We start from the raw sequence: 27,128 nt of genomic DNA on the forward strand, positions 1-27,128 counted from the left end.
AAACATCATTTTCATGAAAATATCATAAAGTATAATTAAAAAAGACAATTGAAAAACAGCCTAAACATAAGAGAGTTAACATATGAATGAATGCAGTTTATAAGTCGTTGATCATAGAAACGTATTTGGGTTTGTGATTAACAGCGCGGTTTTCTTAAATTAAAAAAAAAAAAAAATGAAACCAAAACTACAATTAACATCCGAAGTAGCATGGACTAAATTGCAACAATATTTTTCCACAAATGGTTCAAAAATCAAAATATATGATCTTTTTCAACAAGATCCAAAACGTTTTGAAAATTTTAGGTAAGTTTTATTTGTCCTTGACATGTGACCTTGATATGACCTTTCGAAAAATATTTGCTTAAATAAAATTATTGCTTATAAATTTACTATGGAAATGTTTTTCTTGCATTTTTTTTTATAAAATTAAAATGAATATATTTTTATTATTTTAATTTTTGTAACTTTTTAAAATTTTTTCTTTATTTGATTTTATACGTATATATATATATATATATAAAATCATTTAAAATATAAATTAGATTACAAAATTAATACAAAAAGATATATTTCGTATCAAAATGAGAAAAAAAATAGCTTTATTATGACGAAATTAAAAAATTTAATTTAAAAAATATTTTATTAATATTTAATATATTAATTGTTATTAGCTTAGAAATTTCTACTCCTGAAGATGGACCGATTTTACTTGATTATTCTAAAAATCGTCTTACTAAAGAAGCATTGCAATTACTATTAGAATTGGTATGTATTGAAATTATTAAAATTATGTAATTACAAAAATTTATATAAATGTAATATATTTTATCAAATTTTATTAATTTTAAGGCAAAAGCACGTGAAGTAGAAGCTGCAAGAGATGCTATGTTTAAAGGAGAAAAAATTAATTTTACAGAAAATAGAGCAGTTTTACATATTGCTTTACGTAATAGACTTAATAAACCAATATTAGTTGATAATAAAGATGTAATGCCAGATGTGAATGCTGTATTGAATCATATGAAACAATTTACTAATGAGGTAAAATTAATGTATATAATTATTACTTTATATATTTTTTTACTTTATTTTTAATTTTTAGAAATAATTTTTCATGTAATATTTATTTTTCTTATGTTATAGATTCTTTCAAAACAATGGAAAGGTTTTACTGGTAAACCAATTGAAGATGTTGTTAATATTGGAATTGGTGGTTCAGATTTGGTATATATTATATAAATTATTGTTTCTTTATATCAAATATATGTAGATTCTGTTTTTACTAAAATATAATTGTAATTATGTGTATAGGGTCCTTTAATGGTAACTGAAGCATTAAAGGCATTTCATATTGGACCACGTGTTCATTTTGTTAGTAATATAGATGGAACTCATATAGCTGAAACTCTAAAAAAATTGAATCCAGAAACAACTCTTTTCATAATAGCATCAAAAACATTTACTACTCAAGAAACAATTACAAATGCTATTTCTGCTAAAATATGGCTTTTAGAAACTTTAAAAAATGTAAGTAATAAATAGAAAATACAATTTCACAAATTATATTTTATAACTTTTTTATAGCCTACAGCAGTTGCACAGCATTTTGTTGCATTATCTACTAATAATCAAAAAGTAAAAGAATTTGGTATTGATGAGAAAAATATGTTTGGATTTTGGGATTGGGTTGGAGGACGTTATTCATTATGGTCTGCTATTGGTTTATCAATTTGTTTGTCTATTGGATTTGAAAACTTTGAAAAATTATTAAGTGGAGCACACTTTATGGATCAACATTTCTGTACTGCTCCATTAGAAAAAAATGTAAATATTTAATTCTTGCTCATAATTAGATTTTTAGTTTAGTTAAGTGAAATATTAAAATATTGAATCATTATATATGTAACGAAACATTGTACATATATATTCAATGAAATATTATATATTCATATGACACATCATTATTTTATAGGCATCAATTATATTAGCTTTACTTGGAATATGGTATCACAATTTCTATAAAACTGAAACACATGCATTATTACCATATGATCAATATTTACATAGATTTGCTGCTTATTTTCAACAAGGAGATATGGAAAGTAATGGAAAATATGTTACACGAGAAGGAAAAGTTGTGAATTATACTACTGGTAAATATTAAATATTATTAAATATTTTATTTTATTCTATTGTATATCTAGAAAGAAAAATATATAAAATAAATAAATAAATGTTTTAAGGTCCAATTGTATGGGGAGAACCAGGTACTAATGGACAACATGCATTTTATCAGTTATTACATCAGGGTACGAGACTTGTTCCTTGTGATTTTATAATTCCAATACAATCACATAACAAGGTATTATTAAAATTAATCATTTAATTAATGATTTAGTAATTTTAATAAATAATAAAATATTAATACTTCAGGTTCAAGGAAATCTTCATCATAAAATTTTGCTTGCAAATTGTTTTGCACAAACTGAAGCTTTAATGAAAGGAAAAAATGAAAATGAAGCACGAACCGAATTGCAAAAAGCAGGTATAAATCCTGAACAAATAAACTTGTTATTACCACATAAAGTGTTTGAAGGAAACAGACCAACCAATACTATCCTTCTTAAAAAAATAACGCCTTTTATTCTTGGAGCTTTGATTGGTAAATTTAACATATATAATATACTAAAATGTTGTTTATATTATATTTTATTTAAATATATTTTATTTTTGTAGCTATGTATGAGCACAAAATATTTGTACAAGGAATTATTTGGGATATTAATTCATTTGATCAATGGGGGTAAATACTTATTTCAATATTTAATAATTAAAAATTTTAAATGAATAAGTAATAAAATAAATCAATTTTATTCCAACAGTGTTGAATTAGGGAAGCAATTAGCAAAAGTAATTGAACCTGAATTAGAGAGTACTCAACCAGTTACAAATCATGATTCATCAACAAACGGGTTAATCGCATTTGCTAAAAAATATATTTCTTAAATGTTTCTTGATAAATATATATTAAATAATTGATGTTATATAATTTAAAAATTTTTGTAATTATTATAATGAAATTATCAATATTTATCTAACAATTTAAATTGTTAGATAAATAATTTTTTAATGTTCTTTAAGTTAATATTAAGTTAATATTAAGTATTATATTCCTTTGTATAAGTTATAATTGATATATTATATAATAAAATTTTCATTCACATTAATTACATTAATGTGAATGAAAAGTATAAAATAATTGTTAAATAATATTGTATTATAAATATTATAAATTATTAAATAATATATATTATATATAAAAAATATTTAGCAAAGCACTAATTTATTTTGTTCTTGCAATATCCTTTTTATTATTTTTATTATTTTTATATAAATGTTTCATATAATGTTTAATAAATAATATAATCATTGATATATTTTTATCTTTTGTTTGTAATATCTGTGTCAATGTTGCGCATATACATACATACATACATACATATGTATACCATACATACAGACATACATATATATACATATATAATATAATATATTATCATAAATTAATATATTAATATATTATCATAAAAAAAATTTAAATTTTTATTACTCAATTAAATATTATTAAGTTTATTATTGTAACTTCGTTTTATAAATTATATTTTATATGTAATTTATATAAATCATAATAAATTATATATAAAATATATATTATATATATATATAATAATGTATATGATAATAATATATAACATAATATTTAAAATAAAAATATAAATGAATTATTGATAAATATTAAAAATTATAGAATAAAACTTTAAAATTTGCATAAAATGAAATTAAATTATATGTCAAATTATTTTATAACTATTTATTATATATTCTATATTCTCGTAACATGAGAACAAAAAATATGACGGAAAAGACTTTTCAGATAACATTATATTTTTCATGTCAAATATTTGGGGGTGTGGTTACTAATGGTATAAAAACGTATATTTTTTTTTAATTCTTTATCAATAATGGAATTTCTTTTAAGAAAATATAGATATTTTGAAGAAAGGATATTACATAGTTTGAAAGATAATGGCATAAAACATCGGTATGTTCATTATTTATTGTATAAATATAAAAATTGATGTGACTTAACCTCAAAGTTTGTTTTAGAATATTGATTATTTGATATGTTTATATTTTATATATTCGTTAAAAATTGTGTAATATGTAAAGAAATAAAGTTTGTTTTTTTAAATATTTATAATATATATTAATATACTCAATTCTCTTTTTTTCCAAATATTATTTAATGAATATTTTTCAATAATATAGAAATATGTATATTTAAAAATAAATTAAATAAACAAATATATATGTTAAATATTAAATATATTTTTAAATTCTTATAAAATATTTTTGATCAATTAATCTAAATAAAAATAAGTTTATTTTTTTGCTTTTTTTCAAATTATAATTATAATTATCCATATATCATGTTTATATTATATAATATTCAAAATTATATATAATTTAAAAATATTTATATGTCTGATATATTATAAGTGTAATAATGATATTATCATTATAATAAAAATATTTATTATTTATATTTATGAAAATTTATAATCGTTAAAATTTTTGCAAAATTACGAAAAATATTTTTAGGATGAAAGCTAATACTGGATTATGGCTTGGAACATTAATAGGTCTAAGCGCAATTTTAACTCTGTTAGAAGAAGATACTAGTTATTCTGAAATCTGTCTCATTGTGGGTCTTACAGGAATTGGTCTTATTATTAGTTCTATATGTTTATATTTGAGATTATCAAGTGAAAAAATAACAGTTAAAGATTTCCAAGCTATATATTTTTTACCAGCTATAATAACATCATTATTATATCTCTTTGTTGCAAATAAAGGTACAATTTATAAATATTATTTTATATTATTAATAATTTTCTGTTACATGTTATAATATATTAATTAGTTAAATTAGCCAAATTAAAAAATTAAAATTAAAAAAAAAATTTACATGTATGTGATTTATATAAATCATAATATTATATTATATTTTATGTAAATATTTTTAATATTTTATAAAATCATTATTTTAATTAAAATTGTTTTATTCATTCATATATAAGAACAGGACTATTGATGAGTGTCATATGGGGCTTAAGTGTTAGTAGTTTAGGAACTTGGGGTATTCTTCAATTGATGTCTATTTTTCCTTATTGTTTCACAATCGGAGAAGCAACAGCAGCTATGCATGGGTGTATTTTATTTCTTATGTCTGTGGTAACAAATTTGCCCTTAAGATATCATTTGCCACCAATTCATGATAATGATATTGCAACAGTTTTTTTACAGGTATTTTAAAGGAAATTTTTTATTTCAATAAATTTGATGTAATTAAGTAATTAAAAAATATACTTCCAGGTTATAATGCTATATGTGATATCAATATGTTTAATATCTAATTATTTTCCAATGTTTAATTCGACTAAAAATTTTTACATATTGACTATTAGCCTTTTAATAATTGTTATACCATTAATGTATATCTTATTGGATCAAAATCCTTTGATTTGGATATTTTACTTCTGTAGTAAAACAAATAAGGTTAATAACAATAATTTACAGTATATACTATATGAATATGAAATTACTTTTAATACTTACAAATATTACAGATCATCTTAATTGGATATTGGATTATATGTTTATTATTAGGTATAACAGTTGTTACATATCAAGTATTAATAAATCTTCAAGCAACAACTTCAACTAGAAAAATGTTTCATTTATTAGCTGTACTTGTGTATATACCTGGTTTAATATATGAACGTATATTATTATATCTAGCTAGTGGTATAATATTGGGATTATTTGTATTTCTTGAGGTATATAACTATGTTTAATAAAAAATTACATTTTTTTTAGTATGTTTATAATATTCTTAAATTTCTTTTTAGTTGATAAGATATTTACAAATACCACCTCTTGGGAAAATATTACAACAAGGATTTTCTGTGTTTGCTGATGAGAAAGATAATTTGATTTCTTTAACACCTTTATACTTATTTTGTGGCTTATCCTTTCCACTTTGGATGCCTACCAATAATCTTTCATTATTAATTTTACTCAGTGGTATTTTAACAGTTGGTGTGGGTGATACTGCTGCTAGTTTTATTGGTAGTAAATGGGGCTTTCACAAATGGACCAATTCAAATAAATCTTTTGAAGGAACAATTGCTTGTTTTCTTATTCAAATTGGATTAATATGTATTCTAACATTTATGGGTATGTAATATTTAAACATTTAAAAAAATTTTTTTTAGATTCTTATAAATTTATGAGTTAAGTTTTTATTTTTATAATTAAATTTAATATACAAATATATATATTAAAGAAATAATTTTTTTTAAATAAAATAAAATAAAACATTATTTTTTATATATTTTAAATTAAATAAAATTAGTATATTTTAAAATTAATATATTTTTTTAATAGGTTACATAGATAGTGATTGGTTATTTTTGCGAAGTTTATTATTAAGTATTGTGCTGTCATTCGTTGAAGCACAAACAAATCAAGTTGATAATTTAGCATTACCTTTGTTAATGTATGTATGTTTAATGGTTTAGATATTTTTTTAACATAAAATAGTATATAGCAAATAGTTACTTTAAAAGTAACATAAATATTGATTGTTTAACATAGAACGGACCAAAGGTATATGTAATGTTTTCTTATTTTACTATTTTATATTTATATTTAAAATATAGGAAAATATTTTTTTGTCTTGTATATAACATATTTTTTTAAATAATGCATTGATTTATGAGTTTTGCTATAAATAATATTTAATATTACTTATTAATCAAAAACTTTTTAAACTATATACTATTTCATTATTATATAATTCTATGATATAAAAATTGTATGCATTATTTGAAATTTTTTTTGTAATTTATATTTTAAATAATACAAAGATTTTACCAATATATTATTTTCTTATAAATTTTGTAAAATAATATTTATGAGAAATATTTATATTATTTATATTATTTTGTATATAAACAGGAATGTTTATTAATTTGTTTGAACACAAACTCTTATATGAATAATTAATTATTTAATATTTGTGCATTTAATCATCTAATTTTTTATTTTTAATGTGCAAAAAGTATGAATGTATTGCAATGATTTATATAACTTATTATTCCATAATTTATTCATTCCTGTTAATGCATTTTTATATTTCACTCAAAGAAATTTGTAAACAAAATTTATAAATAAAATATTTTTATAACTGCATATATAACTGTGTAATATTTTACTGTTTAATATTAATTTAATATTAATTTTAAAAAGACGAATAAAAATGATTTATTTTAAAGTTAAATGATAACTTAATTTTATTTAATGATAATGATAAATTAAAAGTATTAATCTATAAATATATTCATTTTTATATTGAAATTTTTATATTTGTTACATAATTTTAGCATGTAAAGTATATTTTTTCGTAAAAGAGGATAAGTTTAAAAAAAGATCATGAATTATTTCGTTTCATTATTTTATTGACCACACAGCCTTAAAATCTGATCGTACATAGCATGTCATTATATGCCGCGTCTATGCGCATACATGATATGCGGAATGTTTGAAAAGCACCAATTTCTTGTCAAGATTTATTTTTAATTGTGAACTTTGTGTTAAATATAATTTTGATATATTGCGGTATTTGCAAAGAAAAATATCAATATATATCTATATTAAAATTTCCAGATTTTTATTTTATTTTTTATTGAAATATTAATTAATATTTATTAATTGTTTATTATTATAAATATTAATTAATATTTCAATAATATAATATTTTTATTCATTGTTTTGTTATACTATAATTATTCATTTATAAGAAAATATAATGATATATAATGGAATAAATTTATAAATGTATTTAAATTATTATTAAATTAAAATATAATAAAGATATGTATCTATAATTTTTTTTATAAATTTAATTATATTTATATAAATTAATATGCATTGTTATTTTTTCTATTGATATTTTTCTTTATAAATTATTTTTTATTGTAATTTTTTTTAGCTCATTTAAATATGAATGATTATATCATGTTAACTTAGATTATTTATATTTATATATATTTTCATGTATTGTATACAAGTACCATTATTTTTTTTGTAATTATTAAAGATAATTAAATATTTTATTTTAAGAAATATAATTGATTTGCAACTGTCAATTAATTTTCTTATTGGAAAAAATATGAAAATAAAAATAAAAAATCGAAACAAAAAATAAACATAAGAAACAAAAAAATTATATTTTTTTTTTTTGAAAAGATTATTATAAAACTAAAATGACTTTAATTGATATTATTATTTGTATTGTATATTGATTATTTATTGTACATATAAATATTTTATTACATAAATTATAAATTAAAAGTGATATTTTAAAATCTAATTTCGCAATGTGTAAGATGTGATACGGAAGTCATAAATAGTTTTAAAATGGTTTTAAAATAGCTTTCCGGATTTTTATTTATTTATTTAATTTTTTTATCAAGTTGAAAATATATATATATATATATATATATATATATTTCTTTTATTTTTTTCTCATCTGATATTTATATAAATAAATTATGTGAGAAATAAATAAAAAATTATAATAAAAATTATGTATATATAAAAATATGTATTATTAAATATAATAAAAATAATTATAATTATAATAATAAATATAATAATTTTAATAAAATTATAATATATCATTATTTTAATATTAAAAAATTTTTTTTTGTCTAATAGATTTTCATTATTTTATGTATTTAATTTTATAAAATAATGAAAAATATAAAATATGTCACATTTTAAAATAAAATATTTCTTCAATGTGTTAATATAACGAATTATTTTTAGTTCATGATTTTTTTTGGAGAAGATTCTAAAATGAAATGTTTATTTTTTATGTTTTTATACAATAGTAGATCTAAAAAAAAAAGAAAGTAATGGTAGCCGATTTTGTATGTGAAATATTGTTAATAATTTAGATTTAACATTAAATCTTTCATTAGCTTCAGTTTCGTAAGATTTACCATTGTATGAAAGTTCATAAAAACTTAGCATTATGACTTCAGGATCTTCTTATATAAGTGAGTGTGTATTTTAAATGCATACATTTAAAATTTATATTCAGTTTTAATATAATTGAATTTTATTACAATTAAAAATTTATCATTTTCAAAATATTGTATTAACAATTATATTTCGTAAAATAATAATCATATACTATATGGCAAATATATTTTGAAATATTACAGAATAAATATAATATTAAATAAAGAAATAAAAAAAAAAATATAGAAAGCGAATTTACTAAATTTTTAAAACGATTTTGTTTTGAAAAAGAAAATATAAAAAATAATTTTGTTCCATTTAAAGATAATTTACATATTATTTTTTATTGGAAAACAGGAAAGGATTCTAAACGATTAAAGTGAATCTCTTTTCTATATTCCACAAATTAATATCAACTACATTGTAAATCTCAATACAAAAAATCGTTGTAAAGTCTATAAGGGGAAAATTTCGATAAACGAAAGAAGAAATACGATATAAAGGAACTGTGACAAGAACGGTGATTTTCCAGCATTCAGTATCGACGTTCATCATGTTACATCGTATCTGTTGATCTCGAGAAGCTTTTTTCTTTGTATTTGTATTTTCTGATGAATCCAATATTCTAACGAATATATCAGAACAATCAAATAATAATACTTAAATCCTTATGATTATATCGCATTTTTTATTTTATTTTTTATTCTTCAGATATTCCATGAATTCGTTCTATGATTCTAATATTCCAATATTCATTCTATATGAATATTAAGGATTTACTCGTTAGAAATTGTCATCAATTTATCAGAAATCGCATCAACTGTATCCTTATCAAAAAGTCGTCGAACAATCGATAACAAGCTTCATGGAGAACGACAGATATTTATGAGATGTTTCTCTACGTGCTACTTATTATATTCGTTTCTTATATAGTTGTATTTTTAATGGTATAGCAATTAAATAAATATTCTGAAATTCTTGATCATGTAATGCCATTTTTTTTTTTTTTTGGTTGTATAACGTTATGTGCAACATTATCGATCTTTTGAATTTCTCCTCTTTTCTTTTTCTACCATACTTAATTATGAAAATTTATGTATTTAATGTATCTTTTATCTTCTGTTAATATATTGCAATGTACCTGTTGTTACTTTCGTTTTTTATTGGTGCTGATCTATACGATACTTCGTCGTTGCATCTTCTAAGAAAAAATTCCTTTTTCTTTTTGCCTCGATAGTTCTTTCTCTCTGATCTTTGCCTTTTCATCTCTTGCAAAGGAAGGATGATGGAGCGGAAAGTTGCGATAAAAAAATAAGCAATCGTTTTATATGTTATTAGTTATTGACTTTTTGACGTGCGCGTGTATATGAACATCTTACTTGTCAGGTGCTTTTCTTCTGTGGACAGAAAATACAAATCGCATTTTTATTTGGTTTCATCATTTTCTCTATAATTCTAAACGTTGCTTCTTATTTGTTTGTGTTAATTCTATTTCATTTAATAAATTCAAATTTTCACAAAAATTAATTAACATTTACTATGTTTATCATGCAGTTTTAATTATTTTATTTTATCCTAATTTTCACAGTTACATAATTTTATTCTCTGTGTATTCTTTTCCTTTTTATCATATTGATAAGATATTATTTTTATTGATATTTCATGTTTCACATGATATTTTTAATACAATTTTTAATATAATTTTATTTTTTTGATATTTAACTTTACAAAAAACAAAACAAATATATATGGAATTTAAGGTTTTAATTGAATTTTTTTTTGGAATTTGAATTAAGTAAAAAAATTTATTGATATAATTTTTAATTTATATATATTTTAAAATATGAAATGTTCAATGAAATTTGTTGAAATTTTTGTAACTTTGCATTGAAAAACGTTGCTCTATTTTGCATCGAATATTATATTAAAAATATTTACTTAATCGAGTTACATATGATTACTTTCTAGGAACATTTTTGTTATTTTTTTTTCATTGAAATTTTTATTATGTTATATACGTAGAAACATATCATCAGAAAAAAAGCCCTGAACGTAGTAAATATTTCGAAATTAATAGTAATTGGAAATGCTGAAGAATTCTAAAATTTTAATTGTGAAGCGCTGATATTTCCATATATAATCCATGTGTGTTAAAAATTATCGTAAATTTAAATTAACTTTATTTTTTTTTTTTGATAAATTCAAACGTATAATAATTTAATCGATATTCATTATTCATCGCAGTGTTTTATATACGAACGGGATTTCTGTAAACAGAAATTTTTTTTCATATAATTAATTAAATTTATAATTAATTAAATAATAATTAAATTTATAATTGATACCTCGTACGCATATATTAATTTATTTTTCAGTGAAATTGATTTAAAAACTATTAATTTATAATTAGAATTCTTCCTAATTATAAATATTCTTTATACATATATTTAAATTCGTCAAATAAGTAAGAAATATAATATTAATCGAATAAAAATAATTTTCTATCTATAACAATAGGTACATCAATACATTGTCAAATAACAAAGTTTTTTTAAAATAATATATGTAATTTGATTGCGTAAAGCAGTGTTAATAATACTTTCACTCGTTGAAAGCTTTTGCTATTTTTATGATTATTTAATAATAATAATTAACTACCATTAAAAATTTTTCAACAAGATTACTACTTGACATTGGTTTCTTGTTATATTCTGTGCAAATGGAATTTTTTTCATAAACTATAATTGTACATTCTAATTTTTTCATTAATTAGCAATTAAAACCACGATGAGTTTTTAATGCATAATAAGAAATAAAAATTTCGATCATTCTTTTTTCTATTTAAACGTAAGTTACATATTTACAATCGCAAAGCATGGCGACTTCATTGGCACTTTAAAACAACGTCACAATTCCTCGACCCCGTTCCACAAATAACGTGAAGAAGAAAATACTTCACTTTTGTCACGAATATAAAATCAACTATTTATTTGCAAGAAATAAAAAATTGGATATAACAGCGTAAAATATACGAATAATTCCATGTATCATAAACTTTTTACATAGCAACATATAGCAATATATATAATTTTCTCTGCTATGTAAAGTACATATATATTATGTACTTGATACACCGCTTTCTGTCGAAGCAAGTAATATGAGAATTTTATTGAGTGTTTTTTAAAAATTTTATTTTAAGGAGAGACGCATTTATCGAAAATTTTTGACATTTTAACGGAAAAGTTGGCGCTGATTTTTGCGTTTAGCAATTCCTAGTAATGAAATTATCATTCGGTCAGTTGACATGGAGCTAGGGAATTTTGGAACAGGAACGAATAATCGTAATATTGTTTTTAAGTTTAATTGATGCTTCATCTCCACGTCTCGTGGTGCTTGCATACTTTCTGTACAAGAATCGCTCCACAAAATATACTTTATTCATTTATTATATAATAAATCATTTATCATTCGAAATTATATTAACTAAAATTTTAAATTTTATTTTTTATAAAGATCGAAAAATAATAATCAAATAGTTGAAATACTTGAATTTTTTTTTCTGTTAAGAGCAAAATCTGACAGAAAATTATATTGTAAGATTGTTCCCGTTTATTATAATATAATTATAATATGTTCGATGAATATTTTGGAGGGATTCTTGTATCTTGACGACAAGCGAAATAAACATAGTTGCGAGTGTGTCATGTGACTTTCGATATTCTCTGTTACATTAATTCATATTCATTTTTCCAAAAACGACGATTTACATGATCTTTATGATCACAGGGTCATGTAAAATCTTTCTTCTTATTGAAAAAAAATTCACCAAGTTCCATGAGTTTCAACTTAATGAATGCTATTTTTTTAAAAATATATTAGGTTATTTTCTTTACGTAACAATAGTAATATTTTAATGTATGTTTCATCTGCAATTTGAGAATTGAGAATCACTGATTTAAAAATTTCTTTTTAACGTAATTTTTTTTAAAATGCAACCAGTTTTCGATAGCACGACCCTGTGCAGCGATGTTCATCAATCAGAGCAAACGTTCGATTGCTTCATATTTAACTGCTTCATTTTCCTCCTCCCTTTGCCATCTGGTTGGAAATCTTAACAACTACATTTATCGTAAAGCATTTTGTATGCGTTTCTCCCGCGATCGTTTGCTACTGCGATATATGAAGATGCAATCGACGGTCGATAATCGATTAAAATTCGATTCTTCGTTCGATTAATCGATATCGATAATTGAAACGATATCGATCATTTGAATGTACGAACGAGCGATATTGATTCTTATCGCAATTTTAATTGAGTGAACATTATTATACTTTCTTCGAGACCTAGAAACATAGAAGAATCAATTTTCGATTGTAAGTCGTCAATTATTATTAATCTATAATTTCATTGATATCATTGTTGTAATCTTGATATTATTTATTTTGAACAGAATATTGACAAATGTCTGTATATAATATACTGTTATTAATCACAGAAAAGAAACAATTTTATTAAATGAATCATTTTTTATTATAAATGAAAATATATATTTATAGAAATAACTCGAATCAAGAAAAATATCAGTTGATAATATCGATTTCTTCGGTATCTAAATCGAGTGAAGCAAGTGCAGTTTCGTTATCGAATCGACGCCTGGTTGTACTCGAAAATTATCGTGCGATCAGAAATTATTCTTCGTATTCGCTTCATGCCGACACGTAACGATTAGACGTTTCACGTGGTGCATCCGCAGTTGCATCGATCGCGGGTGGACGTGCCGCCACTCGCTTCAAGCCTAATATACATCGAGTATTAGGTTTACAAAACAGATACCCTACTTCATCGTAGGGTTTCAAGGGGTTGGATTGGTGGTTTTACAATAGAGAAGGACGTGGGGCTTTTTGGATAGTTGGAGATGGGATTCCAGGAAAATTGATAGAGCCGGGAGAGATTTATTTACTCCCTTAATTTGTGCCAATCAGCGATCTGCCTTTGCGGCGAGCTACAAACTTCTCTCCAATGATTCAAAGCGGATCCTTGACATTCTGGCCCACCGAACTCAAGTCGTCCAATAACCTAAAAATTGTACAATTATATATTATGTTAAATTTAATACGTTTGAATTCCTTCATCATGTTAGAAATATAATCTATTCTAATTTCGTAGAAATTATTCCTATAATTGAATTAACATGAAATGCACGGATAGAATTTTGAAAATTAGAATTATTTAAAGATTGATTTCTCGATCGAATGGTATTTTGTTTAGCATTGCGTTATGTAAGAAAATTGCGAAAAATCACGCTACACTGGGCGTGTGTGCGACTTTCAGTCGCCTCACGCTACATACTTTATCTACATACATAGTGTAATATAATTGTATATAGTTTAAGAGAATAGTACGTTACGTGCACGTACATGAGTTAATTGTTCGATCAATCATGCACTTTTCACGAATGAAAGTATTACCAAGTATTTCTAGAAATTTTTATCTTTATGTTTTGCATAGCAGTGCAAAGATTAATACTATGTTACATCGTAATAATAAAATTTTATTTTTAATACGACTTTTAGGGTTTTATCTTACAAAATCTTACAAATTTACAAGATCTTACAAAACTTTCCTCCGTTTAACATATTTAAAATAAAAAGAGGAAAAAGATATTAAGTATTATTTACCAATTACGATACATTACACAACAAATATTCCAAACTTTTATTTTTATTTGCAGGAAAAATTTAAGTTTTAAAACTATATTTAAAAACAATCAAAGAGCAATAGAATATGTTTGATGAAACATGTCTAAAAAATTAATTAAACTCTGATATAAATATAGCTAATGGATATTTTATTTATTTTATATTTTATATTTTTTTTACTTATATAAAGAATTAAAGAAAAAAGATTAAAGAAAATTTAAATTTGCTATACAAAGATTAAAGAAATGGAATATTTTTCTGTTGGAAATTATTATATAAAATAATAATTGTATCAACAATTATATTATTAAAAAATATATATATATTTACAGGTGAAAATAACGTTCTGAAAAATTGATTGAATCGAGGATATTTCGAGGAGGACAAAAGTCATAGCGGAATAAAAGCAAAGTTACAGGAACGTACCTCGTTTCTTGTAACACGATCCCAATCGATCAACATAAACTCGAGGCTGACATTGTTAAGACCATCAGCACCATTCGGAATATCGAATACGAAAGACTCGTTGAATACCGGACTAAGGGTACGTTTCTTCACGCGCGTCTTCCTCTTTGCGATGCGCTGAGAGTTGTACAGAAGATAGATCTTGACATATGGATCCGCTAACCCAGTCACGTCCATCTTGGGCAAATTTTGCGCCTTCAGCACAACTACCGTCAATCGGCTGTTGATTGGTTGCCAACAAAGGGAGACGAGCAGCTCTCCCCTGCCTTGTGATTGAATCTGAAATTACAGGTAATTGATTCTTAAATTATTATTACCAAATTTACTTGATGCAAGCTTACATACCACAGTTAAGTCTAAAATATATAGTTTTGTTTAAAAGTTATATTTAGTTTTATTTTTTAATAGATATTAATAAATATTGATACAATTGATATTCAATTGAGAAATTAAATCACGTTACAAAATTTTTTGTCTTAAACATGCAATAACTTTGAAAAAATAATTTTCTTTACGATTTGTTCCTTACCTTCAGACTTCTAGGACATATTTTTCGGCACAACGATATCGCTTGATTATCGGCCTCCTCCAAGCCGGGCACCGACGAAAGTGCACATGTCAATTCACCGATAATATCATCTCGAGAATATCTATCGAAGCTAAGCACTATAAAGTGTAGACTGATTTTCTGCGAACGGTAATAAGAAGATATATTATGTATCTGACTATTGAAATTTTGATTTATCGACGTCCTATTATTCGATAACTTATTATTAAATTGTTGTTATTAACTTATCATTAAAATTATATAATATACAACATTTCTTTTCTGAATTATTAACTTTTGTTATTAACTTAGCCTTCTGCACATTGATAAATTAGCACGTATTCCTCGTATAAAATATTTGAATATTTCATGTTCACAGGAGAGAAAAATACACGAGGAATGTAACGAAATTCCAAAACTCAAGATATTCTTGTCGAAAAGTTACTCGAACAGTAATTAGATATCGAGAGAGGAGAAAAAAGAGTTACCTGAAGCTGATCCTTCGATATCCCGAAGAATGTGAAATCCTCGTCGTAGACAGGATCTCTGGTGTTTCTGAGCACTCTGGTTTTCGCCTGATGCTGCTTATCAGGCAACAGTTTCAATTTCACGTAAGGATCGCTGGTGGCGTTTTGTTCCCTCGCAGGTAACCCCTTGCAGTTCACCACCGTCACCCCGAGCGCATTTTGTTCGCTCACGTATCGCAGTTTGAACATCAGCTGGCCGAGGTTGTCTTTGTTATTCTCTGCCGCGTGGTTTTTCTCGCGTTCCGTTTTCTCGTTGTTCTCGATTTCAGCCTTGTCCCGTTGTTCATTCTCGATACTCAATGTGACCTCGCCGGAAGGTGTCTGGGCGGGTGTACCTGTGATTCGACAGAATCTTTTATGCTGGAAACTTTCTCTCCCTCAATTTTCACTTAGCTTTTTATTCTTACGCAAAAGAATTCAATCAACGTTCTTGTCTCATTGTACCATTTCTATGCGTATTCAAATTGGATGAAAGATCACCTGTACCCTGTGGTGTTCTAGGCTGCGAACCAGGATTCGACGACTGGGAGCCGGTCGGGCTGGGTGTTTGTCCACCGGAGCCCGGGGGACTTTTCGCGGGCCCCGTCGGGCTTGGACTCTTCTTCAGGTAGTGGCTGGTGCTTCCAGGACTTTTAACCGCCGTCGGTTTCCTGTGGGGTGGCCTGAACGCCAGGGACTTGTCGGAATTCAGTTTGGTGTGCTCGCGACGTCGTCGGCAAAGCCACCAGGTCATCGCGACGGCGCAAAGTAGGAAAACGGCGCCTATACATAGTGCGACTATGGTCGTCGTCGACACTGGAATTACGCGTTACTTTCATTAAATTCTTTTGCTCCCTGTTGAAAATTTAGTTTATTATCGTTCAAGGATTCACGCTTTCTGGAAAATTTTTAGGGTTAAAATTTGTCAATAGAGGATTAACTTCTTAGAAAATTAAACGATTCGACAGATTTATTTGGCTTCTCATATGCGACTCATGTGTATTTTGCATGGAACAAGAAGAGTTAACTTGAAAGAGATATAATTGAATATTGTATATATATTTCAAAATTTTAATATTTGATATTGTATCGTAATATAATATATCGATGGTATTCGTGTTTATATATGTAAGATGTTTTAAGAGAGAATTCTTTCTCTTTTTCAATTTATTACTTTCTTCAAACGGTTAATTAATTAACTTTAAGCAGTGAAAGGTTTAGAGACAAGTATATATTGATTGAAAGAATTTTGAACTTTATAAGAGAGTTGGTCGCTCGGTGCTGACTAATGCCAAGTTCCGGCAATGATGAATCATCTCGGCAATGTGCGCGTTTTACCTTACCACAAACCTCATAAACGTTATCAAGTACTTATAAAACAATAAAAGTCTAATAATTGTTCAGAATACAATTTATGTTTTCATCTATCTCGATAATCGTTTCTTCGAAATGAAACATATTGGAAAACATTCAAGCACGTATCCATGATGCTATAAATTTATATTCTATCTCAAATAAACTGTGATCGAGTTTTGCTTTAACGAATTATCCAAATTGTCGATCGTGGAACACGTCAGAGAAGCGCCAACACTCGAATTATTCATATAATATCATTCATACGTTAAATATAAGTGAAATACAAGAATAAGAAACCGATTAAATCTATCTTTAAATTCTAGTTTCAGAAATTTTAATTCAGAATATAACATTGAATTATTTGAAAGTCAAACTAATTGATTCCACTTTCTACAAATTTCTTTAATAATACCAAAGCACAATTACATTAACTTCACTTTTTCTAATTTTTAGCAGAATCTAGCTCAAAAACTGATCAATACTAATTTTTAAACTCAATTAACAAAGTATATTCCGATTATCAAAATACGAAATCAAATGATTATACAAATATTCAATTATTTTCCATAAAGCGACATTATTCGATGGAGTTGATCCACTTGGCTTCTGCGTGCATCACATGGTCTGGCGTCTCGTTATAAAGCCAACCATCCTCCACTATATACATACATCAACTCGCTTTCTAAATCATTCATCGAGTCCAACGAGTCGAGTCAAAAGAGAGAGAAAAAAAAGAATGATGGAAACGAATGGAGGAACGATCCCAATGATGGAAACACCCGGTCACGAAATAACACAGGTATCACGATGTAACAGCTGTGATCCGCAACCATGATCCAATATTCCTTCCAACGATAGTTTCATCGAGGACCAGCCGAACGACACCCCCGATTACGCGGACAATGGATGGAAATGAACGCGCGGTGGTGCAATGAAAGCTAGAATCGTGGACGATTGGATCGATGTGAAATGGATCATCACGAGATTACGGCGAAAGGAGGAATTTTCACGGTGGGCTGATCCGGGACTCACCGAAATCGACGGGTCGAATCACGGGTCCGTCTTCCGTCACTCCTCCGACCATGTTCGGCCACGTTTATCCCCCGTCTATTTGGATACGCTTTTATATCCGCGTAAGTCACTCGGCCACGACGCACTGAACGAATATTTACGGTGTGCGGACCGTTCGTGGTATCCTGAGGCGACCATCGGACGAAATGTTTCGATCAATAATAACGGCCGGAGCTTGCGCGGAATACCGGGGCCGCTGGGTACGGAAAAGACGACAACCACGACACCAAGACGGCGACGCCGGGGATAATGCCGTTTCGGTGGTTGCTAGACGAAGGAGAAGGTCCCTTCCTGCGGATAACGCCAAGGTTTTCGCGCAGGTGACGATGCACTTGGACGAGGCGGTGAAACCGGTGAATCGATGGAATATCGATCGGTTGAGTTTAGGCTGGCTTTTTAGAAACCTTTTTTGAGGAGAGACCATTGTTTATGATTAGTTTTTCTATGCGTCGCGGAGGTGAGAGAGGGTGGATTTGAGAAAGTGGAGGTATTTTGGGGAAGGATTAAAGGATTTTTTAAATTCTGACTATTCTATGCTATAATCCTGGGATTTTCGAGTCTGGGAGAGTTTAAAGTGACACGGTGAGCGGGATACGGTTGGAAAAGGGACATGTTATATGTACTATGTATGATATTATTATTATGATATATGATTTTGATTTAATCTGATATTTTTATTTTTTCTATCGATGTTATTGTAGCAAGATTTTAGTGCAAAATATATGTATCCTGTATTTTATTATATTGTTGATGTATTGCATTTCGGAATTTGTTCTCCTTTTTTGTATGTAAACTAATAATTTTTAAAGAAATAATAAAGGGATTCTGTCTATATTTGTATTTGGGCGTGGGCTATAATGGATCCTTCTGCACGAAACTGATATATTTATTACCACTTGCAAATCTTATTGATTTTCGATATGTTATCAAGATATTGATAAAAATATAGTATAATATCGAATAAATTTTGATTTTAAAAGTTTTGCATAATAATATGTATAATTTAAAAAAAATATATATAATATTCGGGAAAGATTGTGTTATTTAAAAATTATTGCAATGTTTTAAATTTATTATTCACGTTATTTACGTTATTATGTTATATTTATATTAGTTATATTTATTAAATTTAATTTATAATCACCCCTTTTACAGAATAAGATGAGTAAGGGCGAAGAGAAAGGTGAGACTAAAAATTGCAACTTTAATCCACTTCGCTCGAGTTCTGTTTTGAATTATCGATCTACATTACATCTAGCACGCAGAAGATAATTCTCCTATGACTCATCTATTACCTCGAACCTTCTAATTAAATGAATAAATCAATTTGCATGATGACACAAATAAGTTTTCTTATTATTTATTATTTTTATATATTTATAACATATAAAAATCATTAATTATTGTATTATATAATATATATATATTTTTATACTTATTATTATATTGAAAAATATATTTATTGTTTTCATTAAATTATTTGTAATTTATTTAATTTTTGAGCCGAAAAATATTATATTTTTCCAATCTATAATTAACATATATATTTCTACTTATAACTGTAGAAAAATTAGAAATATTAAATCTAAACATTTCTTTCTTTTTATGTCAATATTTATTGATTATTAATTTAATTATTATTATTAAATTTAATTATTAATTAAATCTATTTAAATAAATGTAATAATTTTGGTTCGAAATATTGATAAAGATCATATTGCGTAAAATGTGAAATATATTTAAGAATTGAACTCTAAATTTCTTGTTCACCTGGACAAGTCCATATTTTCTGTTCCCGAAAACATAGCCGATGATGCTCGACGTGAAAATAAATTTTCGTAAAATATCATGTACGTAAACTGCGACATAACGTGTGCACATTGAGTGCATTTTTTAAATGAATTGAAATGATCACACGAGTGATAAATAGCTACTATTATATTTTGAACTTTTATCGAAATTGTTATTGAATCTTTAACTAGCAAATTTTCACAAGTTTTGTTAAAAAATGTATAAGAACATTTTTTATTTTGAATATTTCTTTGTTATTTTTATCAATTAACTTTGAAGAATTATTTACAATGATTTTATATTTATTAATTTTTATCAATCAATGTTATATGTGTCCTCAAAAATTTAAATAAAAGTTAAGTTTAAAACAGCTATTGTGCAATCGAATTTTAATCAATTTATTAACAGATAAATGGCAATGACCGTTCGTTTAATTATCTCCGTAAAACAGAATAATCTGACCCTTTTGAGGATAAGAATTATGTCTAACTTCGGAGTTACGATCAGCCGTCTTCGTCAGTTGCATCATTGCTATCTTATCCGTTATTTGTCTGTGACGTCATTGAACATGGTGGGCGCACGCGCATTACGAAAATACACTACAATACACGAAAATACCAGGTTTACCTGAGTGCATGTTTACCTGTGCTTAACCAATAAGGTCACAGAACGCTATTATGTCATTGATGATAGGAAACATCAAAATTAGTGGACATTATTTTAATTATTACATATTTTGAATTTTTTAGATAACTTTTATATATATTGATAATATCCTTACAAGATCGTTATATTCTTGTGCCGTCGTTAAATATAGGGTGTTCTGAAAAATGAAAAATATGAATTTTAAAAATATTATTTGAATGATTTTCATATGATTGTATATAAACATTATTATAATTTATAGTAAGTAAATTTATATTGATAATAATAAAAAGAAAAATAATGAATAATAAATCAAAAGTACGTTATAGAATTGTATTATAAATAATAAAAATAATAAATAAAAATTTATAAAAATTATAATCTAGAAATATTTTTTTTTTTATTATATATTTTTATAAAATTTTATTTTCACTTTATTATAGATATACATAAATAATCTATAATTCTATAGTAATAAATATTTTAAATTCAATATTATTTTACTTACACTACAATTTTCTTAGATTTTTTCTTCACATCTTCCTTTAGAAAAATACAAACAGTTACTATGATTAATGCATATTTGAAACGACTTATAGAGCCGTTCCACTGCGTCAGTTGGTATCTGCGCAGAAGACAAATATCAAAGTAGCCTATAGTAACGTGGACTCGTAAGCGATCAGACCGGCTTTTACGAGCGGCTCGATATAGCTACGTTGTGTGTAACTATTCGGTGTATGGAACAAAAACGAAAGAACAAACGAACGAACGAACGAACTTGTGTTAAAGTGGCCACATGTGCATTTCGAAACGTTATTAAAATAAAATAAATAAAAATCTGCGTACGTATCGAGTGTTGTCGAAAGTGTAGCTGTGTCACAACAAACATGGGATTGAAGGATTTTCGAATAATTTATGATAATCATTGGAACACTTATTATCCAGGACAAACAGTAAGCGGAAATATCATTGTCGTACTAGACAGTACAAAGAAGATTCGTGGTATGTTATATTCGAAATCGCATCTTTATCGAATGAATCATATTATGTTATTTTTGGGTGAATAATACTTAATGAACATTAAATATTGTTTTGTAATATTTAAAAATCGAACAGGTGTTTCTAAATATATGCGATTTTCACATAATTTTTTTAGTGATAATGTTTATGAAAATGCAACTATATGTAGTGAAGATGATTATGCGGAATTATATGTAAATATATTTAGTAGATTTAAAAATATACATATATTATATTAAAAATTAATAAAAAAATATTAAAAAACATTTATAATTCTTTATTTGAAAATAATTTAAATATAATATATTAGAAAAATGAATATTTTTGTTTTCACAGAATTATTGATAAAAGAGATAAGATGAATAAAAATTTTGATATATTTATAAAAATAAAATTTAAATAATAAAGAAATTAATATGTAAAATAATTTATGCTTTTTGTAGTTATATAATAATTTAGTTAATCGATATCATTATTTTTTATTTTTAAAAGTACAAAAAGATTAAAATCAATATTAGAAATTTATTATCTGAATATTAAAAAATATTTTTTATATTATTAGTATATATAACATAAGTTTTATTCTAAATTTTGCTCCAATTTGTAAATTGTATTTCATATATATTATCGAGTTCTTGTCGCTGCATTCCTGTAGATTTTTTTTCTTTTTTGTCGCAAGGTGTAGTTTAATTATAGCACTATACACCCGCACAGTAGAAATGGACAGTGACGATCAGCCGTGAAACGTTTGTTTTGTCACATTGTATTATTGTTTTATTTTACATTGCATTATTGTTTTTATATTTTCTTATTATTATTTAATTAATGTATTGTTATTGTTATTATTGTTAGTTACTATTAGTTATTGCTAGTAACTATTATTTAATATTTTTTTTATATAGTATTCTTTTTTAATATTCTTATAGTTTTATTTTTTATATAATATTATATAGTTATTGTTTATTTCTTGTTATTTTATTTTATTAGAATTTTATTCCTTATTCTCGTGAATTGTTAACTTAATAATGGGAAATTTTACAGAATTATCACAAACGTATAATTTTTCTTTTAAATTTTATCTTTTGTAAGTATCTTTCATAAATTACATTTCATGATTTTTTATTTTTACTTTTACCGGATCACTCACATTTCTGTTTTGAGCGATGCTATTTATATTTTAAATTTATAGATTTCTATAGTGTCAGTTATACAAAAATACTCTATAAAACTCTTCTATAAATTCTTATATATTCTTCTGTGGTATTCTTGACATTTATTTGACGTTGATATACTGTTCTATTAGCATCGACTTGCTTTAGCTCGTGTTTAATTTTACACCATTATCTCATTGTTAATGGTAATTTCTGAAATGTGTCAACTCATGTCTCAATTGAGTAATCTTTTAAATAATCGAAAGTATAAAATTCCTTAATGAATTCATTTATAATTTTAGCATTATGATGTTAAATCGAATTAAAATTTTTAATTCGGATCATATAACATTTATAATTAAAATGCAAAGAAAATGATTATTAATTTTCTTCAAAATCGAAATTATTGAAATTAATGTAATCGATAAAAAAATGTAATACGTATGACAATATTATTTAAAAATTTTATTATTTTTACAGGTATAAGTGTGAAAGTAAAAGGTGTGGCAAATACATGTTGGACTACAGATAAGCAAGATATGGATGAGAGAGGACAATATAGAGATGGGACTCAGACAGTCTCTGCCCATGAAGAATACTTCGAAACAAAATATTATCTTGTTGGATCGGCTTCCGGTGAATTTTTTAACTCAAGTTTAATTTAATAATTTAAATTATTTTATTAATTGTTTTTATCGAAAGAAGTACAAATTTTTTTCAGGTGGTGAAATCGAGATACAAAGCGGGGAGCATAAATTTCCATTTCAATGTGTACTACCGACAAATTTACCTAGCAGTTTCGAATCTGATTTTGGACATGTTCGATATACTGTTAAAGCAACTTTAGATCGCCCTTGGAAGTTTGATCAAGAAGTAAAGAGTCCCTTTACAGTGGTGTCACCTCTTGATCTTAATCAAGAATCGAGAGCCACGGTATGATTTATAATCAAAATGTTAATTTAGTAAAATTTAGTGAATAAAGTAAAAATAGTAAAATTTTTTAGGAAAAAATAGAAGAAGAAATGAGCAAGACGTTTTGTTGTTTATGTTGCGGAACGCCACCATTAACTGTTAATTATTCATTGCCAGTTAGAGGATATGTGCCAGGCCAATCAATGCCAATAAAGGTGAACGTTGAAAATCATTCAGGAGTTACTGTAGAAACTATAAAACTCATTCTGTGTAAGGTATATTCGACTCGATAATATTATTAATTATATATGATACATGAAAATATTTTAAAATAACAATGAATCGTGAAGTCTAGATGGTGACTTTTCGTGCTACAACACCTACTACTGATACTAAAACGGAAGAGATTGTGATAGCAGAAGTTGGCAAAGGACCTATTGAGGGAGGAGGAATTGCAGACTATGAACAGAAACTAGATATTCCTCCATTACCTCCGTCGAATTTGACAAATTGTGGAATTATTGATCTAGAATATAATCTTAAAGTTGTTGCATGTGTTTCAGGATGGTTAGTATATATTTATTATCTGAATAGAAAAAATAAAAAAAACTCATTTTTATATAAATGATGATTAAAATATCTTATTCTTAGCAAGATTTTGTAAAATTTGAATCAGTTTTTAAAATTATATATTATATAATGTGAAGTAAATTAAATCTACATTTATCATTTACTATTTACATCACATCATGATTCATTGTATATATGTAAATCTCTTAAACGAGATTTGTAAAGAATGCTAATGTACTACTTAAATTCTATAGTGGAAAATTGCCCATACAAAACTGATTCTAGTCGGTCGTTAAAGTATTTTATAATGTAATAGAAACATAACTATGTTTAATAAGATGATTATGTGTTAGGTACTATCGAAATTTATGGCAAAATACACTTATATTCGTGGGTACTGTACCTCTAGTAAATTATCAAACTCCAAGTGCTCCCCCGATCGAAGGATATCCTTCAGAAATTGGATGGACGACATCTGGAATTCCAAGCTCTGATGGAGCTGCAACGAATTTATATCCTAATTTACGTAAGAATACTTTTATTTATTTTTAATAATTATATAATATTTTTTACTAATTATAATATATTATTAATTATGGAAATTTTATAAATAGAGTATATATATATATATATATATATATATATATATATAAATTAATACAATGATTTAAATTATATAGCTCCACCATCATATGAAGAATCAACTAATAGTGCAAGAAGTTTATGGGAGCGTGGCGAATCTGAACATATTTTCGGTATATCGAATCGTTTCTCGCCTAAATATCCTGTTTTCAATTTTGCAGCAGTTTAGTGAGTAACAAGATGCTAAAGCAATTTGGTGCTTTATTTAAAAAGAAAAAAATGAAAATTTTATATGTATCTCAGCACAGTCTGTAGAGCATATTTTAAGCTTTAATTGAAATATTGAAATATTAAGAGCTCATAATGATCGTGTGTAATAATCAAGTTGATAATCTAATTGTTATGAACAAAATGATATCTTGATTATATTTTTTTAAAATAAAATAAGTTTTTAATAAGAAACTGAAAAGAATGATTAACCAAAGGAGATCCTAAGAAAATAGTCATATTAAATGCTTTTTAAAGATTGAGTTGATAATTTAATTTATATAATTTAACAAAAAATTTTTTTAATTAAAATGCGAAATATTATATACATTAAATGTTAAATTTTTGAACTAGTCTCAAATTTTATGTATTTAGAATAATTAAAATGCACAATACTCAAACGATATTTGTTATTATATTATACTATAATGTTAAACTGATTGATTTTTTAATATGCTGTGTATATTTTCTTAAAATTTTATATATGAAAGCAATATTAAATTTTTAAATACTGCCGATATTAGAATTCAGTTTTTATGCGAATTTGTTTGAATCACGTTTATATATATACATATATAATATATATATATATGTGTGTATGTATACATATAAACATATTGTTAATTAAAAGAATTACATCAATATATTATGTATAACAAAGTTATAAAATTAGAAAATTTGTATTTATATCTACTTTGTTGTCAATAAAATGTATGTTTTTTTATACATTATGGCATTATTATTACTTAACATCCTCACATTGCTGAATGTATATTAGAAATTAGAACAGTTTCTCCATTGCATAAATTTTGGAGAATAAATGTAGACAAGGAGACAAATACTAGAAGAAAGACAGAAATAGTATAAAAATATTGAAATCAGCGCCATCTTCAGAGTGCCGCAAATGAAACTTATAAAGAAAGGATAGAAAATATTTAAAAAAGGATAGAGATAAAAATAAGAATTAGCTATCAGCGCCATCTCTTGAGTATGCTTAAAAATAACTCTTCAAAGATAAGGTAAAGTAGAGTAAGAATTGAATATCAGTGCCATCTCTTGAGTATTTTATATTATTCTATTTTAGATAGATGTTTTTAGTAATCAACAGATGTCACTAATAATCAATTCTTATTGTATCTATTTTTTCAGTATTTACTTTTCTTGTTTCATTTACGATAATCTAGAGATGGCGTTGATTCTCGAATTTTTAATCTTATCTCTATTCTTTTTTCACTGTTTACTTTCTTTGTTATATTTGTTCATTTCTTTTTGATATGGAATAAAAATGAATTAGATAAATATTGAATTAGATTTAGTCTATATTTTTTTTATAATTTAAATTTGTTTATGAAAATTTTTACCTATTGCAATTATAATAGTTAAACAAGA

At 25.2% G+C, this 27,128-nt stretch overlaps 4 protein-coding genes across 10 annotated transcripts; 3 read left to right on the forward strand and 1 right to left on the reverse strand.

Annotated features, from left to right (window-relative positions):
- Nucleotides 1-67: 67 nt before the first annotated feature.
- Nucleotides 68-3,329, forward strand: LOC107994665 (glucose-6-phosphate isomerase). Its single transcript, XM_028665323.2, has 11 exons — nt 68-306; nt 675-768; nt 853-1,044; nt 1,147-1,227; nt 1,315-1,530; nt 1,588-1,827; nt 1,976-2,156; nt 2,247-2,365; nt 2,437-2,665; nt 2,740-2,806; nt 2,886-3,329. Exons 1-11 carry the CDS (start codon nt 176-178, stop codon nt 3,007-3,009), a joined length of 1,674 nt encoding a protein of 557 aa, XP_028521124.2. The 5' UTR covers nt 68-175; the 3' UTR covers nt 3,010-3,329.
- Nucleotides 3,330-3,908: 579 nt separating this feature from the next.
- Nucleotides 3,909-20,277, forward strand: LOC107994846 (dolichol kinase). Of its 6 annotated transcripts, XM_062080689.1 has the most exons (12): nt 3,909-4,105; nt 4,666-4,919; nt 5,150-5,370; nt 5,440-5,622; nt 5,694-5,903; nt 5,976-6,303; nt 6,514-14,242; nt 15,189-15,612; nt 15,857-16,018; nt 16,248-16,479; nt 16,897-18,529; nt 18,589-19,638. In XM_062080689.1, exons 1-7 carry the CDS (start codon nt 4,026-4,028, stop codon nt 6,645-6,647), a joined length of 1,410 nt encoding a protein of 469 aa, XP_061936673.1. In that variant the 5' UTR covers nt 3,909-4,025; the 3' UTR covers nt 6,648-14,242; nt 15,189-15,612; nt 15,857-16,018; nt 16,248-16,479; nt 16,897-18,529; nt 18,589-19,638. The 6 variants fall into 6 exon arrangements, with proteins under 6 accessions (XP_061936673.1, XP_061936682.1, XP_061936691.1 ...); XM_062080698.1 differs by adding an exon at nt 19,957-20,277 and having other exon boundaries at nt 16,248-19,427; XM_062080707.1 differs by adding an exon at nt 19,957-20,277 and having other exon boundaries at nt 16,248-19,383.
- LOC107994908 (synaptotagmin-4) lies at nt 7,566-18,904 on the reverse strand. 2 transcript variants are annotated; one of them, XM_017052040.3, is made up of 6 exons: nt 18,763-18,904; nt 16,882-17,190; nt 16,357-16,730; nt 15,851-16,009; nt 15,283-15,600; nt 7,566-14,233 (listed from the first exon to the last, which is right to left on the reverse strand). In XM_017052040.3, the coding sequence occupies exons 1-6, from the start codon at nt 18,812-18,814 to the stop codon at nt 14,114-14,116; spliced, it is 1,332 nt and encodes a 443-aa protein (XP_016907529.1). In that variant the 5' UTR covers nt 18,815-18,904; the 3' UTR covers nt 7,566-14,113. The 2 variants fall into 2 exon arrangements, with proteins under 2 accessions (XP_016907529.1, XP_016907528.1); XM_017052039.3 differs by having other exon boundaries at nt 16,876-17,190.
- A 1,597-nt stretch (nt 20,278-21,874) lies between the features above and the next one.
- Nucleotides 21,875-25,934, forward strand: LOC107995004 (arrestin domain-containing protein 17). The gene is made up of 7 exons (XM_017052219.3): nt 21,875-22,239; nt 23,889-24,044; nt 24,130-24,341; nt 24,413-24,595; nt 24,676-24,887; nt 25,244-25,416; nt 25,571-25,934. The coding sequence occupies exons 1-7, from the start codon at nt 22,125-22,127 to the stop codon at nt 25,699-25,701; spliced, it is 1,182 nt and encodes a 393-aa protein (XP_016907708.2). The 5' UTR covers nt 21,875-22,124; the 3' UTR covers nt 25,702-25,934.
- Nucleotides 25,935-27,128: the final 1,194 nt, after the last annotated feature.

The sequence above is a fragment of the Apis cerana genome, linkage group LG1, assembly GCF_029169275.1.
Source record: "Apis cerana isolate GH-2021 linkage group LG1, AcerK_1.0, whole genome shotgun sequence".
Lineage (NCBI taxonomy): Eukaryota > Metazoa > Arthropoda > Insecta > Hymenoptera > Apidae > Apis > Apis cerana.